The following is a 20122-nucleotide window of genomic DNA, read 5'->3' as shown; positions in this document are numbered from 1 at the left end:
CAGATCTAGCCAATTGTTGCCATGCAGAAATTTTTAAAATTTTGGTGACCAAAGTAAGACTTTTAAAAAAGATAGTGCAGCCCAAGCAAAACACGCGTGGGTCTCTAATTTGCAGCCTCTTTTCTAGAACATCTTTCGGAACTTTACACATTTACATTCACGATCAGAAGCAGCAGCGCAGTTCAAGACAAGTTTCCTTCCCAGTGAAGAAACTCCAGACAGGAACCAGCACCCCTACACCCACCCTGGCTACTGGCTCCCGGTGCAAACTGCACAATCCACGTAATGTGCTTTGTCCACGTGAATCTTTCAAAGCGTGCCTGCATCCAGCCAGGCAACCCTGGATTTGCCCAGGCCATGCTGTTTAGTTTGCTTTCAAAAGCATTCCACTCAGAAAATGTCTCAACTGAGTGCGAACGACAGTTGCATTGGGCATTTGCAAGCATATCCTCAATTCTGGATCTGCCCTAGATCTTCATGGTCAAAAGAAAAACATCTGATAGTAAATTATTCAAATGTGCATTCATGCTGGAAACGTTTTAAGGATGTTTACCTTGAAACCAGATGCCTCCTCCACAGACAGCCCCCATCTCTGTTGATTTTACACCTCCACCGCTCACTTGGGTTTTCTCAGTAGGGTCTTTGTTTCGCTCACGAGCAGAAAGAATGTTTCTTTTGTTGGCTTTTCTTTGCCATCAGTGCGCCTGGCCTCTGGCGGGAACTCGGGCCATGCGGTGACTTGGCTGGCAGCCCCTTCGGTTTACTCCCGAAAGTCACATGCGCACGTTACGGTAAACCGCTTCTGCTCCACCACGTGCTTGGAGCTCCCTTGAGCCCGTTTTCTCTGTGTGGTTGGAATTTTGCAGCCGTTGGAGCAACAGTTAACTGAGGCTCCCCAATGGAGAACTTGAGTCCATTCAGGAAGCCCATCTTACACAGCAAGACAAAGCTAGGATTGCTAGGGAATGTCTGTCCCTTCAAAAATGTTATCTGAACCCAAAACTTTTTTTAAAAAATATATTTTATTGATTTTTTACAGAGAGGAAGGGAGAGAGATAGAGAGTTAGAAACATCGATGAGAGAGAAACATCGATCAGCTGCCTCCTGCACATCTCCTACTGGGGATGTGCCCGCAACCCAGGTACATGCCCTTGACCGGAATCGAACCCAGGACCCCTCAGTCTGCAGGCCGATGCTCTATCCACTGAGCCAAACCGGTTTTGGCCTGAACCCAAAACTTTACTTCTCTCTGAGCCGAATCCGTAACCAAGCAAAGATCTGGAAGACTTATTTGTTCAGTGCCGGAGATTGGCCTGAGGGAGTATGGGGAGCCCTGTTCTTTCCTGATTGGCTGGGAGTTGAATGTGTAGAACAAGAACCAGAAGGGATTAAGAGCTAAGAAAAAGTAAATGGTGAAAAGATAACTAAGCAAACCTTTCCACTGACAATTTTATTTGGCCTGGCTCATCTACCCGTTTATTCATTTGTTCATTCAAAATACACTTATGTAGCACCTATTCCATATCACCAGGCTCTGTGCTGGGTACTTAGACAGCAGTGAATACCTCCTGGTGGGTGACAGAGAGTCCAGGGAATGATAATGTGGCAGATAATATGGAGGGGAACAGAAGGTAATGGGAGACCAGAGAAAGGCATTCGATGTAGACTGGGTAGAACAAAGGTGAAGCAAGCGAAGACTGCTAGAAGGTCAAGCCCGAAGTGACCATGAGTAGGAAGTAACTACACCAGACTTCTCAGTCTCGTGTGCATAGCAATATAGGAATCACCGGGTGGGGCCGGGGGGGACTTGTGATACCAACGATCTTGAGTCTGAGACCTGGAGTGAAGGGGAGAGCCTGAGATGATGAATTTCTAAGGTGCTTCCTTCCCCAACACCTTGATGGCAATAGCACCCAGAAGCTAGAATCTGAAACATTGGTCATAGTTGGTAGAGAAGAAAAGCCCCCACAGTGATGAACTGCAATCTTCAGACCCATTTGAAATGTAACCTCATCCATGAAGTATGTCTTGGTGTCCTAGGATGGATGTTTCTGTTGCCTCTGAATTCCCAGAGAACTTTGTCCCTGTCCTAGTGGGATTACCATTGTCTGCCTTTAGTACAGTTAGTATCTTACAAGAGCACTCCCAGAAGCGGCTCTAATTTCCTGTACCGATCACAGACTTTTCCTACAGGAAGTCTTGAAGGTCCCAAGCCACAATCTCCTTTTTATGAAGTCAGGTTTATTGAGGTATAATTTATAGACAGTAAAATTCACCCTTTTCAAGTGTACAGCTCATTGAGTGCTGACAGATGTACTCAGGTGTTTAATCACTTCCAAAATCGAGATACAGAACATTTCCTTCACCGCAAAGTGTTCCCTTGGGCCCCTTGTCATCAATCTCCCCTCCACCCCTTCGGCCCCTATCAGTCACTGATCTGGTTTCTGTTTCTGTAGATTTTGCCTTTTCTAGAATGTCGTATAAAAGGAATCATATATTCCTCAGCTTTTTGTGTCTGGCTTGTTTCACTCTAAGCCACAGTATGTTGCAATTAAACACAGAGGAGCCCTAGTCGATTTGGCTCGGTGGATAGAGCATCGGCCTGTGGACTGAAGGGTCCTAGGTTCAATTCCAGCCAAGGGCACATGCCCAGGTTGCGGGCTCTATCCCAGTAGGGGGTGTGCAGGAGGCAGCCAATCAATGATTCTCTCTCCTTTCCTCTCTGAAATCAATAAAAATATAATAAAAATATATTAAATAATTTAAAAATATATTAAAAAATAAAAGTAAGCATAGAGGAAACAATTTCCTCATTGCTTTGTGGAATTTAGGCTATGAAGGCATGCTCACCAAAATCATGCCAGCAGTTAGACAATGGTCACGTGGAAGGAGTGAAGAGGAAGTGGGGGAGAGACAGAACAGAGATTGAGGCAGAGACCAGAAAAGTTTAGTATTTATTATAATAATCTTTACTAGTTAGAAATTGTTACTTCAGTTGGAGCACTTCCAACGTGCCCAGCATTGCATGTAATCCATATGAAAACCTTAGATTGTTGTTATGCCCATTCTGCAGATGAGGACACTGAGGTTCAGATTGTAAGTGGTTTGTCCCCAGGCAGAACCCTAGTAAGTGGAGAACTAGTATTTAACTCAGCTCTGATTTGAAAGACTTTGCTTCATGGACTTCTTCAGGCTTCCTCTTCCCTAAAGTCTAGCAAGCGAGAGTAAACAAGAGACCAATAAGCTCCAGAAGGAAGTCCCTCTCACTCATCCAGAAACTCTCTCACTAGAAGCCCAAAAAGTAGCACTGTGCCCACCACATAGTAGGTGTTCATTGAATATTGTTAAACCAACCAATAAAAGAGGAATCGGTCTTTCTGATTCTTCTAACGCAGTGGTCGGCAAACTGAGGCTCGCGAGCCACATGCGGCTCTTTGGACCCTTGAGTGTGGCTCTTCTACAAAATACCACGTGCGGGCGCGCACGTACAGTGTACAGTGCGATTGAAACTTCTTGGCCCATGAGCAGAAGTTGGTATTTTGTGGAAGAGCCACACTCAAGGGGCCAAAGAGCCGCATGTGGCTTGCGAGCAGCAGTTTGCCGATCGCTGTTCTAACGCAAATGCACTGAAATTTCCATCCAATAGCTCACTGGAAGGTTTTCAACTGTGATATGTTTATTATTTGTAAAAGTTTCTGTTTTTACTCAAACTAAAATGCAAATTCTCTCAGTCTCTGTGATTTTATGTCAGGGCACATTATCCCGACACATGCAGTGAAGGAGTGTGAGTGAGTTCCAGTGTCCCCTTTTGAGTGTCTATTGTTTGAAAGAAGGTTTATATGTTCATTATAGACCACTCCAGAGGGAGTATTCAGCTAATCATTACTTAGTATGTTCTATATCTAGACCACAAGGAATACAAATCAACTAGAAGTAAAATGAACTTAATGTGAATACCTAGAAACAATCTTAATAAATAATGACATAGATAGCTTTGAATACAAAATTGGCTACATATAAAATAATATTGGAATAAAAGGAAAATCTAATCCTATGGTGTTTTAAATTTCTGGCAAACCAGTAAGGTACATGGCAAATCTCTTCCCAAATAAAATTGTGGCTTTTCCAAAAAACAACCTGAATGTTTGCAAGGAGATGAACATGTCAGGAATGACAATATCACTTTGTGGAATTCTGTGAATGATGTGTGAGGACCTGGCTAAACAAGGTAAAACATGATATCCTATCATATCAACCAGTGTACTTCCCATAGGAGTTATCAAAATGTCTCAGGGAATGCTGGGAAATTCTTTGTAATTATGCCTCCAAAATAATTCCTTTTTTGACAATGAACTTTGGTCAGTGGAAGTCTAGTGGCACCTGGGCTGTAGGCCTAAGTACCCATATTTCATTTAAAGTACTTATCTAATATGGTGGACCTTTCTAATGAAATATTCTCTCAGAGTATAATAAAAGTCTATTTTAATGCTATATGTGTGGAACAGCACTAACACATGCCTTTAAACTAATCGATTGATTATGCTCAGTGGCAGATTTGCCATCTCAGACCTGCAGAGGAAAGTAGAAGAACCAGCAATTTCTTGAAACAGCAGTGTACACGGCTACATGGCAACAACGCCGCAGGCTCTGTGCTTTCTCACTGCAACCCAGGCTCATGCAACTCACCCAGACCAGAAAGAAACCTAAATTATTATAAAGGAGCAAATGCATGTGTTTTCTGGCCGCTTGCCTCGAGCTTTGGGAGAATGGGAAATTTTCAAAGGGGAAATGGAAGAACAACATAGGGGAAGTGACCTTTTTCCTTGGAAGACATGGTTTTCCTACCAGCCGTTCTCCAGGATGCTACTCCTTGTCATTCCACTCCTTGTCTTAAAGCTGCCCCTTCCTCTCCATCTCTCTGACATTAGACCAGGGAACTGAGACCACAGGCCCTACTCCCAGACGATGAGGAGCAGGCTTTCGCGTAAAACCCCCGAGAACAAGCAGACACAGCCCACAGCTTGGTCAGAGGTTCGGTGTCAGCACAGGAACCTACTGTGACAGGCACCTGCTTAGTACCTGCCATGTGGTCCCCGGTTACATCCAGGCCCCTCAGATGCCTAGTGCCACATGCCGCCGCCGGGAAGCTTCCCTGGCTTCCCACTAACACAGCCGAACCCTGGGAGGAGACGAGGCAGGCTCTCTCCGACTCTCTGATAAGATACGTCAAGTGAGCATTCGTTTCTGTCCCCCGAGTCCTTTCAGGAGGCATTTAAGGAAACAGCGCACACTTAGCACATCGCTCTTCAGGTTGTGCAGCTCAGGGCATCGTTTTACCCATAAAAGGGTCATTTCTGTGTGTGTGGAAGCTGCTGAGTCAACCACCCTGTGGAGGGGGAATAGCATTGTTGCCTGTTTTTGACACAAATGATTTGAGTGTTTTTCAAACACCATTAAATGCCAAAGTCCCCGGCCCTCGGTTTGGTCCAGGTGTGACAACTCAAAGGCCTAGAGTCATACTGGGCCATCGAGGAGGGCGGGAGATTAACATCAGAGCGGGCTAGCAGGCCCAGGATATGAATGTCCAAGCCTGCGTCTGCATCTTCTTGCAAACGCCTTATGGTTTCCTCTACGCCGGCCTCTGCCAGGTCTAAGTTTTAAGCAGAGGGCCTGGCTGCTTGGGTGTAGGACGTGGGATTCAGAGCATCATGAAATCCCCTTAAAGGCAAAGCGGAGAGCATCTTCCCCTATCTGCACGTATTTAATGCTACCGCATCCTTTTGCTGTGTGTCTATTAGGCACAGCGCGTCATTTAAATACCTGATGACAAAGACGCACTTTTTACACGGCAGACCTGTTCTGGAGGTTTTTATTTCATATTTTGTGATTCCTAAAATGTGGAGGCAACACTAACTCTAAGTATTTTTAGAAGGCATGCATTGTCTATCATCTTCATCACGAACAATAAAAGCCAACACAGACCTTCCCATGTATCGAACAAAGTAGATATTGTTAGCCTCAGTTTACCTAGGATGAAATCAAGGCCCGGGGAAGTTGCCCAAGTTTCCCGGCCTGATAAGTATGGAGCTGGTATTTGAGCCCAGAGCAGCCTGGCACCGATGTTTGTACCCACTGTACTAAACTCCCTTTGTACAAATGCCGCTACTCAGCATGTATGAGAGGGCTTGGTACCTGCTGGGGCTGGGCCAAGGGCTCCACACGGATTATCTCCTTTTGCCTGCGAAGCACCCACATGGGTGAGGCGCTGTGAGTTTCATTTGCTGATTGAGGGAGCTGCTCTTAGAGAAATGATGTCATGTCCCCAGGTTTACACTGCACCTTGTAAGCCCTTGAGCTGGGGTTTGAACCCAAGCGCCCATGTGCCCTCCCCTTAACTGACTCTGGATTCTTGCTCCCTGCCACTCCTCTCCCCGAACCCCGAGAGGTCTCCTGGCCCTGCCCATGCAGTGCTTCCATCGGTGCCTCCTCTGCCCACGCTGCCAAAGTGCCTTTCTCCCTGTGAGGTGACATGTTCACAGGGCCCAGGGATCAGGACGTGGACACCTTTGGAGGCCATTGTTCTGTCTACACTAACACACCACTCCACCCTTCTCTCTCATGACCCCTGCATGATCCTCCGTCTGGTCTCCTGCTCACGTCTTTCTTCTCGCATCACTGGCAGCTGGGGTGATCTTTTCAAATCTCAATACATCCCTTCGCAGCTTGTCTAAACCCGCCCAAGGCCACAATCTGACTGGCAGCGCTCTGGCCTCCTTTCTCACTACCTGACCCCTTGCTCCCTCTGCCCTGTCACACTGGTTTCCTTGCTACTCCTCCAAGGAGCTGAGGCTTTCCATGCGCTATTCCCTGAGCCCGGGACACTGTTCCCTCAGTACTTGCACGGCTCTGTCCCTCGCTCCATCAGGTCTCTCTGATGGACTGCCATGTCTTCATCTCCACACCGCCATCTTTCCTTCGGGCGGTTGGTTTTCTTCAGGACATTTCTGAAGGTACATTGTAGGGTTCTCTACTGGCAATGCCTCTCTCCCTTCCCTGGAATGAAAGCCAAAAAGGCAGCTTCTTTGTTTTGTTCTCTGCTGATTCCCAGCACCTGGGGCAGGGAGGAGGGAAGGAGGAAGGAAAGAAAGAAGGAAGGAAGGAAGGAAAGAAGGAAGGAAGGAAGGAAGGAAGGAAGGAAGGAAGGAAGGAAGGAAGGAAGGAAAGGAAGGAAAGGAAGGAAGGAAGGAAGAAAGGGAGGAAGGAAGAAAGGAAGGGAGGGAGGGAGGGAGGGAGGGAGGGAGGGAGAAAGGAAGGAAGGAAGGGAGGGAGGGAGGGAGGGAGGGAGGAAGGAAGGAAGGAAGGAAGGAAGGAAGGGAGGAAGGGAGGGAGGAAGGAAGGAAGGAAGGAAGGAAGGGAGGAAGGAAGGGAGGAAGGAAGGGAAGGAGGGAGGGAGGAAGGAAAAGAAGGAAAGGAATCACTTTTACCTTTTTCAAATGCATATTATTTATAATACAGTTAAATTGTCCCAACATTTAAATAGTCCCACACAGGTACACACTACCAACAGCACAAGCTTGTTACCTGATATTATTAATCTGCCACTTAGAAGCTGTGTGACCAGAAATTCTGTGTGTCAATGTCCTCATCTGTAAAATGGGTATAATAATAATAGTGCTGTGCTCATGGGGCTGGTAGGAGGATTACATTAGTTAAAGCTTGGCAGGCTCTTGAAAGGAATCCAGGACAGAACAACTATCATGGAAGAGTTTATTGAATTTAAAAAGCCCAGACTTTTACACTTAAATTCAAACTATTCTCTCCAATACTCAATTCAACCTTTATTTAATTTAGAATAACATTGGAAACTTTCCATTTTTACTTTACGTCCATTGGTTTCTGCTTTATTATGACTTGGGAGGCTACTAGTATACATTCCTGTTAAGTCTAAACGGCAAAAGTACATCCTCCCCATTTTTCCCCCACCAGTGGTCATATTCTTACCAAATAAGTGTTCCTCTAAGGACCTGGGCTGCCACCACATCTTTGTAACTAATAGGATTATCAGATTTAGGATTTCCCTTGCTTAGAGGACAAGTGTGAAATCTCATGGCTGCTCTGTAGTGTATCCTAAAAGACAGTACCCTTTGCCTGGCTTTCCGGGATGTTGGGATCTGAAACCAGACACTCACTGGTTGCTTGCCTCATTAGGTCATCACCTGGGAAAGGCTGGGGTCCCCTGCCTGAGGAAAAGCCTGCTCCATTTGTCTTGGCTCTAACCAACCTAACAGTGTATTGAATTCCGTGATAGACTGTTTTCCTTGGAAGCCAGAGAGGCCAGTGGTTTTGGACCAAGCTTGAATTCTTGCTGGAAGTTCCAGACTGGACGTCAAATGACTTCACCCAGCAGGGGTGGGGTGGGGTGGGGGAGGAGGTGGGGCGGGCCTTTGGAAAGCGGAATTTGAATATTGGAGGCTATTCATCATGGTGTCTGATAGGGTAGAAGCTAACGCTGTTTGAGGGTGATGGGGAGAAGCCATTTGATTATCCTGTTCAAATGCAGGGTCCTTGTATCTGGTTTTGTTTGTTTGTATAGTTTCCATCTTGGATAGAAAGCAGTTCTAAGCTAACCCTGTGAGGCAAGACTGGATTGAAAGGATACCTGTTGTGTATAGAGGCGAGACACACCCCTCCTGAGGAAGGCCACGTGAAGTCCTCTCTACAAGGACGAAGGGCTGGTTGGGCATGGGGTCAGATGAAGCTCTGGGTCAGGAGAAGGACAGTAGAGGTAGCTCACACCCAGGTAGGGTTCCTTTCGAGCCTGTGCCTTTTCTCTACCAGCAGCTGTGAGTGGGAACTAAGGAAAGGCAGCTCTCAGAGTGGACAGTGAGCAGCTTGGACAGCCATTGGCGAGGTCCGGGGAGATTCAGGACTGAGCCGGAGTTACCCTGACTTCTGGTGATTTGCATTAGTAACCAAGGTGAGCATCCTGGCCCTTGGGGATAAGTTCACTCTCTTCTCTCTCTCAGTTCCTCTGATATTCTAGGTTTCACAGCAGAGATTTTTCTTTTAAGCTAAAGGCCCATAGGTCTTCTAAGCATGTCTGTGGAAGAATCAAAGGGCTTCCTGAAAGCTCAGAAATTGTATGCAAAATGTTGCATGCATGCGCATTGCCCTGGGGAATAGTCCATAGTTCCTATCAGGTTCTCAGAAGGATTCTGTGATCTGTCCTCCTGCAAAGCTTAGAGCCACAGCATAGAACACTTTGTATTGTTGTCTCTCGGGATATGTGCAGAATTTGGCAAAGCCAAAATGTCACAGAAAGGTTTGTAGCATCAAAAGACCTTGGATGGCAAACTTTGGAGGTAAGAAGCAAGAGTCAAGAGCATTTGTGAGGAAGGGCTGGTCTAGTCGAAAGGGCTGTATTGGGCATATCTTAGCTCAGGCTGTTGTAACAAATTACCACAGACTGGGTGGCTTACAAACATTCATTGCTCATAATTCTGGAGTCTGGGAAGTCTGAGATCAGGGTGCCAACAGATGCTTCCTATTGAAGGCTTTCTTCCTGGTTTGCAGATGGCTGTCTTCTCACTGTGTCTTCGCAGGGTGATAAGAGAGAGAGAAAAGGAAGCTTCCTACTGTCTCTTCCTGCAAAAGTACTAATCCCATCATTAGGGTTCCACTCTCAGGATCGAGCCACCTCCAAAAAACCCCATTTCCATCATGTTGGGAATTAGGGGCTCAACATATAAATTTGGGGGGACACCAATATGTAGTCTATAGCACCTGGTGCTATGCTGAACAAGCAACTCTGGAGCTTTCACTCGAACCCAGGCACATCTATGAGGAAACACATCCAGAAGGATACAGATATCAATGAATAAGTAAGACTGTGTCCAGAATATAAAAGAGTTGCCCAGTTGGTTGTGGCTCAGGGGTTGGGCATCCACCTATGAACCAAGAGGTTATGGTTCGATTCCCGGTCAGGGCATATGCCCAGGTTGTGGGCTCGATCCCCAGTAGGGGGTGTACAGGAGGCAGCCAATCAACGATTCTCTCTCATCATTGATGTTTCTGTCTCTCTCTCTCCCTCTCCTTTCCTCTCTGAAATCAATAAAAATATATTTATTTTTATTCAGAGTCTTCACTGAGCACCTATAGTATGTCAGGAGCTGTAGATATATTACCTTATTAAATTGTCACAAGAATCTTATAAAATGGATGTTGTTCTCTTTCCTATTTTATGGTAGAGTGATGTAAACTCAAAGAGGTCAAATGAATTTCTCAAGGTCATTAAGTGGTAGAATTGGGATTTAAGGTCAGGCTGGTCTAGTCCATGCTTCTTCCCAACTTAAGGGAACAGCCATCATGGTGGCTTGTGAGACATTGATTTATCTGACACAAAGTCACATACTATGTTAGGAATTGGGAGGAATAACCACTTTTCCTTCCCAAAGGGACTGTCAGGCATACCCTGTGGGAGTGGGATTTCTGCAACTCTGTGGAGTTAACATGAGGAGACTTGGAAAGTTAGAGAAGGGAGGGGGAGGCTGCATTCCAGGCATAGCTCATGGTATGAGAAAGCACCAAATTTGGAGTGGGACAAACAGATGAAGAAGGTGTCAAGTTCTCTGGGGAGGAGTAGAGGGTACTGGAGGCTAAAAAAGGGTAGCGCTCTGGCAAGATGCTGTGGTGACTCAAACAAAGGAGAACCATCTCAGACTCCTAGGAGCCTCTCTCCCCCACCCCACAGAGGGAAGTTCCACACAATGAAGGGGACAGAATCCCAGATGCAAACTGACCACTTGATCCACAGGGAGAGAACTAATTCAATTCTAGCAGAGAACTAACTCTGTGGTCACAGGAAAAGCTATCTCAATTGCAAGGACTTGTCCACTTGCAAAAGATGGCTTAACAAGGGCTGGACTTAGAGGAGAAAAGACAGTAACTGAGTGGGGAGAGGGAAACCAAGCAGGACAGATAGGTTCTGGGTCCTACACAAGCATCACTGATCTTGAATCCAGTTATGGGCTCACAGCCCTGAATCCAACCAGATCTCGGAACCTCCCTGTGCTCCACCCTACCTCAGAAAGACTGTCCCGGGAGAGAAAACAATTGGAATGGCATCACAACAGAAGGCAGGCTCAAATTTGCATAGGAAGTGCCCCTGCTGGCTGCCCTGCTAACTCTCCCCCTGGGGGACAGACACTGCTTTCACTGGGGAGGCTTGGAGAGCTGCAGTGTCCATTTCTGAACAGCTGGGCCAGACTTGGGCACCCATGGGAGTGTGGGAACTGCCTTCTCTAATACACAAGATCGGAGTCTTGTTTGTGCTCACACCCTTCTCAGAAGCCAAGGGTGCCGGACACTACAATGAAAACATGTTCCTTCTCCTTTGTCAAGTCAGGACAGGCTCCATCCTGGGGGCCTGAGGAGGGGCTGCCTTCCACATGCTGGAGTTCCCGGGGCTCCTGGCTCCCACTCAAGCCCCGCCTCTGTTTCACCCCCCACCTCTCCAAGGATGCCTTCCCCTCTAGTGGGATAAATTTAGCTCCGAATGAATGCCGAAGAGGAGAGCACATTCATGTAAACACAGACCAAATAGCTGTCAAATAGAGGCTTGACATACACACACAAATGGCATGAAAGATCCAAGGGTTTCTGTTTCCTTCTCTCCTGCTTCTCTCTGCTTCTTCCATCTGATACTTGGGACGCTTTTCTGCATTTATTGAAGCAAATTAACATGTAGATCAGAATATGGGGCTGTTTGTCTTCAAACAGATAAAACACAAGTCACTTGGGCGACTAAGGAATATCGAGAAGTCAGAGAGAGCCCCAGTGGTGTTGGTCTTTTTCATTTATTGGTTTGATCATGGTAGAAACCGGTCAGAAACTTGGAAGCCGCTTTGTCTTCTGTGCTAGTGGAGTCTTTTCTCCTGGTGGGTGGAGCCAGCAGCTGCTGCTGAATGTTGTGTGGTCCTCCAAACACTTCCCTACTGACCTGCCAGCATCTCCCTAAGTGCCTAACGTCCCTTTGACTGTAGTGCCTTAAGCACACAGAGCATTTCTAGTTCTCAAAGCACTTTCTCACTCATGGGTTCCTTTAATCCTTATAAGAGCCTTATGGGGAAGTTAACTATCCCTATTCCTAGTTTACAAATAGGAAACCTCAGCTCAGAGTGGTTGAGTGGCTGTCTGAGGTCACACAGTTAGTGGCTGAGTTAGGATTAGGATCTAGAGTGGAGACTTTGTCTTGTGCTCTTCCCACTCTACCTAGAGCTGCTTCTGAGAAAGGCAATTTGTCCAGGAGGCCCCAGCTGGGAGGGTTACATATTAGTCAGGAGTAATTTTTTAGACTGTTCCTTGTCAATGATACAGGCTTGGGGGGGAAGGGGACCAAGCACAAGTTGGATCCATTTTGACAGTGTATGCAGGGTGGGCTAGGGGTGAACATGGAATATTAAGATGCTGGGCACTCCAAAGGGCATCAGAAAGGCTCAACATCCCTGGGTGGTAGGGGCCGAAGCTAGACTTTCCAATTACACTATTTATTCCCCAGTCAGGAGGGCACACAGGATGTAGTTGATGGGCCACTGTCCATCCACTGCCAACCCAATAGGAACCTCTCTTTTGTCAGCAGTGCTGACTTGCAGAGTGTGTACGGCATTATCAAATCATGGCTAACAATGAAAGTGGTATTGATGGCCACACTACCAAAAGGCATTCCAAGTTGACAGGGCATTGTGGTCGTTGTGCTAAGGCAAACTACAACCTCCTCTAAGCTCTCTGAGAAGCCAATGACCCGACTGTGTCTGCTGGCCTTAGAGAACCAGACTGGCCTTCCCGAAGACTTTTTCGATTTGTAGCTAATTCACACCGACACGGAGAATGGACTCCACCAAGAAGTAGTTTTAATGTGTAGGTATGTATCTCTCCTCTAAATACTCCCAAATGAAGCTTTCCTTTCCATCTTTTCCTAGCACTGAATCTATCTCCTCTTAAGAGTCTCTTCTTATTCCTTCTTATTTATAATGATTAAATTGATCTATTCCAACAGATAAGATTGTAGGTGTCTAAGAATCGTGAAAAGGAGAGTCTGGTGAACAAATTTCTAGATAGTAGATGCTCATCCCGTTTAAAAGATGCAAAGTACCCACTAATGTGAGGAACTTTAATAATACTGAAAGTTCTTTAAAAAAAAAAAAAAGCCTCCATAAAAGGGTGGATAAAATCAAGTCATTCCCTTGATTGGTCTATGACAAGGGTGGGCAAACTTTTTGTGAGTGCGTGCCAAAACCAGCAAAATCTCTGACTAAAAATTCTTCTGTGTGCCAACCCTAATTTTTTGAGAACATGTTACGCCTACTTGATATCTCTTAAGGTGTACATATGTGAAGAACCTTGAAGAAATAATAAAATTCATTCGAGCGACAAAAAGTATATGATGATGAAAAATAGATTTATTTTTTAATGTATACATGTACACTGATAGTCCGACAGAAAACTTTATGACTCTGTTTGATATTATCAGTGGGACTTTTGCTGCTGCATCACTGATGACAGATTTTACATCAGGTTTATATTTCATGACCTTCAGAGATATGCACGAGCTACTACTTTCATCCGTCAGGCTACTCCTATTATGAGACTTAACAAAATTCATCACTGAGAATAAAGATTCACAATTGTAAATGGAAGATTATAAGAGAGGGTTTCATGTGCCAGCAAAAGTTACTGGCGTGCCATGTTTGGCACGCGTGCCAGGGGTTGCCCACCCCTGGTCTATGACATTTTTAATGAAGCAATAATTGGGTTGAGTAATTATAACCTAGTGTGGCCACTCTCAAGCATTTCATATCTGTTTTTCTGATTTACCACAATATCCCAATGAGGTTAGAGTTATTATCCCACCATGAAAGATGAGGAAAATGAGTCTAAAAGAATTCAAGGTAGTAGTGAGTACATCTGAGGACTGGATTCTGACTTATCTTTAGAGTGTATGCCTTGTCTCTGTGTCACACCCACCTCCTACTTCCTAAACCCACAGTTCAAAACTTTTGTCAATAACAAGACTATTATGAACCAACATCTGAATGTCCAGGAAAGGCAAATGTTGCATGATCTCTCACCATCCAGCTATAATTCCTGATACTCCTCAGAACATCTCAGTTCTTCTATGACTCACAAGTCAATTCACTTTCATCGCCAAAGCTAATCCAGAGCAAAGGAAACCATTAAACTGAAATAGTAACATTCACTTCTAGATGGATGCCCAGTTGCTCATATTGAGTCTGCTACATAGAGGCCCTAGTCAACATATATCATCCAGCCTAGTCTATTGCCCATGCTGGCACTCTGTTCTCTAACTTCTTCCTCTGTCTTCTTATACCACGGGCACTCCCTATCTGAATCTATTCCTCAACTCCTATTGCTAAAAACAGCACATACTTGAAAGCCCATGAACTTTCCCAAATTGTTCACAACCGCAGGGGCCAAAAGGGCTCCAAGCACCGTTCCCCTCCTTTTGATTCTGTGCAGCCATCACACATGTTTTGAATGACCACACATTCTGTAAGATCCTAGGCAAAAGAGAGCTAATACAAAACACAAACATTTTAGAGGACATCAGTGTTCCTTTTAAAGTTATTTTGACAAAGGAAAGCTTCAAGTTACTATGAAATTTTACACTCGCCACTGCTGTTCAACAAGACTTTAGGTTTTCCTCACTCAATGGGCCTCAGCAACTTATCTCCCTCCCAGTTTAGAGCGCTCCTGTTTTCCCCACAGGCGAATGGGCTGTGATCGGTTGTGGTTCCCAAAGGACTCATAACCTAAAATAGATTTTTAAAATTTTATTAACTAAACATCTACTTTTGCAAATCTAGCATTCCATATTCTCTCTGTGCAATGCAGCATCTATCAGAAACACCATTAAACAATAACGGGTAGTGCTTATGCAACACAATTTACTGTCCCTGCAAGAACCAGTGGTTTGTTACATGCATTATGCACTATTGTAACAGATCTTTCCAGGTTTTAAATGTGTGTAGGGGCAAAAGGTCACTGATATTAACACTGGACTAGGGTTTCTTTGTAATACCAAGCCGTAGCCTAATGTCTGGCATAGAATAGCTATACAATAGAAACTTATGAAAGAATTTGGGGTTATAAATGTCTGTGTTTGTAATGGATTCACTGATTTTTAAAGTGCTAAACTTAGAGATTTGAGGGGAGAAGTGAGGAAGAGGAGAAAATGTTTTCCCTTTGCTCTCTGGCCAAGCAGTAGTCCTTCATTTCACATGCCTCTGCTTCACTTAGGATTCTTAGTCACAAGCAACAGAAACTGATTCTAGTGGTAGGAGCAGAGCAGGCATGAGTAGCTCACAGAACAGCTGGGGAGAATAGAGAAGGGGCTTGGGCGATGGGCAGGACCAAGGGTAAGCTACCAACCTGAAAGATTTATCTAACGCTGTGTCTTCAAGATCCTTGGCAGGTGCACCCGCCTGACTGAGCCCAGACTGCACGCCATGCCATAGGTTCCAGGGGACCTGGAGAAGCAAGTGTCTGGCTTTTCCCAGCTTCTATGATGAGAGGTGGCACTGACTCTCACTATGGCTCATAATATGGGAATTCCCGGAAGATGGAAAGGGATTCGCAAGTTAGGCAGCCAATGTTTATGAAAAAGTCCACTATACTTCCAGCTGGCTGAAACTCCAGGGTTCAGCGTTCTAGATTTCTTCTCTCCTTTGACTTTTTGGCATACCTGCTTTGACAACCCTCAACACTGAATAAACACAATCATTGCATATCACGGGCCTAGCTGGTTAAAACCACTGAGGGAGTCTCAACTGTTTAAAAACCACTAAGGAAGTACACACACTGTTCATGAGTCTTTTGTCTATTTCTAGTAAAACTCAGTCAGTCCAATGGTTCTAAGCCCATCTCTAACCCCTTCCTCACCCCATAGAAAGGTAATTCTGTACATGTATTCAGAGAGATGTGCCCCAGGGAATTCTGATGCATACTTCTGGTTGGTAAACATGGTTTAGTTTTTTCCCTCACTTCCCACAGCTTCTTTACAAACCATTTCTATTTTTCCAAATTCCCCTACTGCTATTCCATCAGTCTCAATCAATGACCCTCCCATTAGCTGGGAAAACTAGGCCATCTAATGCACGCTCACTCACTATCAACTTCTCTCCCCTTCAACTTATCATTTCTTCTGTCTTTACCCACTCCATTTTCCTGTCCTCTTTTGTTAGTTCTTTTTTTCCTAAGGCTAAACAGGCTGCCAGTGCTCACATGGATGCTCTTTGGTCCAATCTAAGATCTAATACTTATCTTCCCTTTGACTGTGTCTTTGACCTCATTTCCATGATGCTTAATCCACTTTGGTCCTAAAACATTCAAGTCTCACCTGACCTAATAACCCTCAACTTGACCCTGCTTCCCGTAGACCACCTTCTAGTTCCCCTTGACACGCCACCTCTCCCCTCCCCCTTCATCCTTCACATGCAAGGATTTGAAAGGAGTGGTTTGTTCTCATGGATGCTTCATTCTCCATTCTTCGTAATCGCTTCCAGGTTCATTCTCAACACACACGCTGCTCTTTCAGTGTCACCCATGGCTTCCCAATGGCCTCTTCTTAGTTTGTGTCCTTGACCTCTCAGAAGCATCTGACCTTATTGAAAACCCCTTTCCTCCTGATGTGGCTTTTGGTACAAACATCCCTCCTAATTTTTCCTTCTACTCCTCAGATGATACATTCTTGGTCTCCTCAACTGGGCTTTTTCCTCTCCTTCTATTTTTTCCCTCTGGCCATTCTCTTTGCTTTAGCTATAACCTCAAAGTAAATGGCACCCAGATACGTGTCATCAATCCTGATCCTTCTACTCATCCTGAGGTTCAGATCTTTCCAGCTGGTAACTTTTAAAGCGTGCTCAGGCCCTTCTCCTACCCCATTTCTTCTTCCTTGACTCCTTTTTAAGAATTTATTGTGGTAAAATATACATAACATATGATTTACCAATGAAAGCACTTTTAAGTGCACAGTTCAGTGACATTAAGTCTATCCACATTGTTGTCCTCCTCTGAGTGTTAAGAACACAGGCTCTGCAGAGTCTAATCTGAGTTTCAATCCCAGCTCTATGGCACTGGCTGAGTCTCTCCACCTCTCTGGCCTCACTTTCCTCATCCTGTTATTTTCTACTGTTTTTGGCTACGCTGTCACTGTCCTGAAGTAATAACAGTTTTGTTCATGTGTGAGCAAAACACCCTCAGAGGACTTGTCTTTCGGGAGCTGGTGCGGAAAGTGAAGAGAAAGTGAGAGGTTTGAAGACATGGATGGGTTTTAGCCAGAAGTAGAAGTTTGGATATATTGGAATGGGATTGTCAAAGCTGGCATTGGCTTGGCTTTATGACACAAATAGCTCCACCTACACCCGTCATGAAAAGGAAGGGAAAACAACCAGTAAAACTGTTTGGGTGGCTGCTTCAGTCTTCAGGGAGGGGAGTAATTGATCATCAAGTGACAGGTAAAACCGCCGTGAAAGTTGAAAAGGCAGTTTGTGTTGTGAGAATTTGCCCAGGAAAGAGGATATTTGGCAAAATTTGATGTGTATACCTTTTAAAACACCTTCTTAAATCCTGCATTTGAGAAGCATCAAGGATTTCAAAAGGACACTCTAGTTCAGCCGTGGGCAAACTATGGCCCGCAGGCCGGATCCAGCCTGTTTGAAATGAATAAAACTAAAAAAAAAAAAAAAAAAAAAAAAAAAAAAAAAAAAAAGACCGTACCCTTTTATGTAATGGTGTTTACTTTGAATTTATATTAGTTCACACAAACACTCCATCCATGCTTTTGTTCCGGCCCTCCGGTCCAGTTTAAGAACCCATTGTGGCCCTCGATTCAAAAAGTTTGCCCACCCCTGCTCTAGTTGTTTGTTGCTGTTATTTTGGAGGAAAGTCTGCTTATGGATGTTGGGGATTCTAGCTGATCCCTCCTGAATGTTAAGAAATATTTTATTTGTTTTTTAGTATTTATTTATTTTTGGACTGATCTTATCCACCTCTCATATCCTGCCCAGTGCCTGTCACAGATGTGCTCTAGCACCGTCTTCTGTGTTGGTAATGAAGAGGTGAAGTATTTAATTTTTAATTAAAAATTATTTTTATTGATTTTAGAGAGGAAGGGAGAGCTAGAGAGAGAGTGTGTGTGTTAGAAACATCACTGATAAGAGAGAATCATCGATTGGCTGCCTCCTGCACGCCCCACACTAGAGATCCAGCCCTCACCAGGGCATGTGCCCTGACAGGGAATCGAACCGTGACCTCCTGGTTCATGGGTGGACACTCAACCTCTGAACCACCCCAGCTGGGCAGCAGGTGAAGTATTTTAGTACCCGGATTCTACTTTTCCTTTTAGACTGTGTTGAAGTATAGACACTCACGAATTTCAGCCCAGAATGTCACAGAGTAAGGATAGAGCAGATGGCCCTTTACGAAGCACCTTTATCTCGTTCATTGCGGGCAACTTTGGCCTTCCGTTTTTCTCATGAGGAAACCGAGGTTCAGAGTGGTTAAGTGAGTTGCCCAGGGTTTCACAGCTAATAAGTTGTCCAGCCCAGCCTAGCTGAGCACCAGGACTACAAACACATTTGGCCGCACAGCGGCCTGTTCGGAGCTAGACCTTGGCCGGTGGCCTTGAGGTTTCAGTACCGCCATCTAAGCATGTGGGCGAGGCAGCCCTTCCCTATTGGAAATGTCCCCACTTGGAGCCCAAGCATCTGACATAAACTGGAGGCCTCAGCTGGACCGTTAGGGCATGTGCTCAGCCCCTCCACCTCCCACTTTTTTTTTTTTTTAACCAGAGGTCCCTTGGCTGGCATCTGCTCCCTGGAGGCGCCCCCTCCATTTGCCCCAGAGAGCGCGTATCCACCCAGGAGCGCAGGCTGTGCGCCCTAGCGGCTCGCAGAGCGCCCGCGCCCCAAGTGCCCGCCCGCAGGCGCGCTGCCTGTCCACGCCTTGGGGACCACCCCTCTCTCACCCGCGGCGACCGCCCCAAGGTCTCTTGCCCTCCTAGAGCTTCTGGGGGCTGCGTCCCATCGGAGAGTCCCGCATACCCCAGGGGGCGGAGCGAGGGCCCAGACGTCGGGGCGGAGAACCAGTCCAGGGCCAGCGCGCCCTCCCAGTGGCTGCCCTGGGCCCACGTTCGTTGGGACGAGCGCGGCCAGCGGCGGCCGCGGGAGCTGCAGTGAGCGCGGCGCTGGGGCGCAGCCAGGCGGCCGGGCGGGCGGGGGCCAGAGGCTGAGCCCGGGCCAGCCAGCCGGGGAGCCAGCCGCGCGCACAGCTCTGCCCGCAGCCCCCTGAGCGGATCCCGACTGCCCCTCGGCTCTCCCCGAGTCTATCTGAGCCCCCCTCCGCCCCCCCGAGGTGCCCATCAATTTCCTTGAGTGACTACAGCGTGTGTGTTTTTTCTCTCCTTTCCCCTCCCTGTGTGCCCTTCTCCAGGATGGCAGAGGCAGAATTGCACAAGGAAAGGCTGCAAGCCATAGCGGTAAGTCCACTTTCATTTTATTTTCTTGCTCTATTGTCTGGGATGCAAAGGGACCTGGAGTGTTTTGGGCCATCGACATTCCAGCACAGTAGCCGCGGGGCATGTGTTGGGGGGGATAAAAGTCTGTCAGGGCTCAGCTATGCTGCTTTTTCTTTTACAAGATTGAAACCCCCAGGCGCGCGTTGGGCTGGGGATTTGAATGTGGAAAATTGGCTTAGAAATAAGATGCTACTGGGCTTTGGGGAAAGACTAAACAGACACTTGGTTGGAGGGAGATGCTGGGGCGGGGGGCGGTGATTCCTGGAATATTATCACCCAGGGCTCAGGGATACCTCTGACTTCATACCCTGGAGAGCGAGAGCTCAGTGACCAGAACGGCGCTGCCATCCCCTCTGCGGAAACGGTTCTCTGCTAAGTGGAAAACCAGCAGCCGGCCCCGCTGCCAGCCACGCGGTAGAACCTCCTCCCTGAAACCAGGCAGGAGCGTTAATTTTCCCCGTTCTACTTGATATTGACAAGGGCACTGGCCCAAGCCACCACCCTGGAAGGGCCTGGGGATTTCTTATAGCT

The 20122-nt window shown here is 46.3% G+C and overlaps 1 protein-coding gene across 9 annotated transcripts in view; it reads left to right on the top strand.

Annotated features, from left to right (window-relative positions):
* PALM2AKAP2 (PALM2 and AKAP2 fusion) overlaps nucleotides 1–20122 on the top strand; it is a 372804-nt gene that overhangs the window by 70257 nt on the left and 282425 nt on the right. For all 9 annotated transcript variants that reach the window (XM_070430922.1, XM_070430923.1, XM_070430931.1 and 6 more), the window contains exon 2: nucleotides 19507–19552. In XM_070430922.1, the coding sequence (XP_070287023.1) occupies nucleotides 19507–19552 (46 nt within the window). The remainder of the gene's footprint in view (nucleotides 1–19506; nucleotides 19553–20122) is intronic.

Source organism: Myotis yumanensis, unplaced genomic scaffold, assembly GCF_028538775.1.
Source record: "Myotis yumanensis isolate MYYU_CA2020_CCGP unplaced genomic scaffold, mMyoYum1.0.hap1 SCAF_12, whole genome shotgun sequence".
In the NCBI taxonomy this organism is placed as follows: Eukaryota; Metazoa; Chordata; class Mammalia; order Chiroptera; family Vespertilionidae; genus Myotis; species Myotis yumanensis.
Note: the sequence above shows the minus strand (reverse complement) of the source record. Positions and strands in the feature narration are given on the sequence as shown.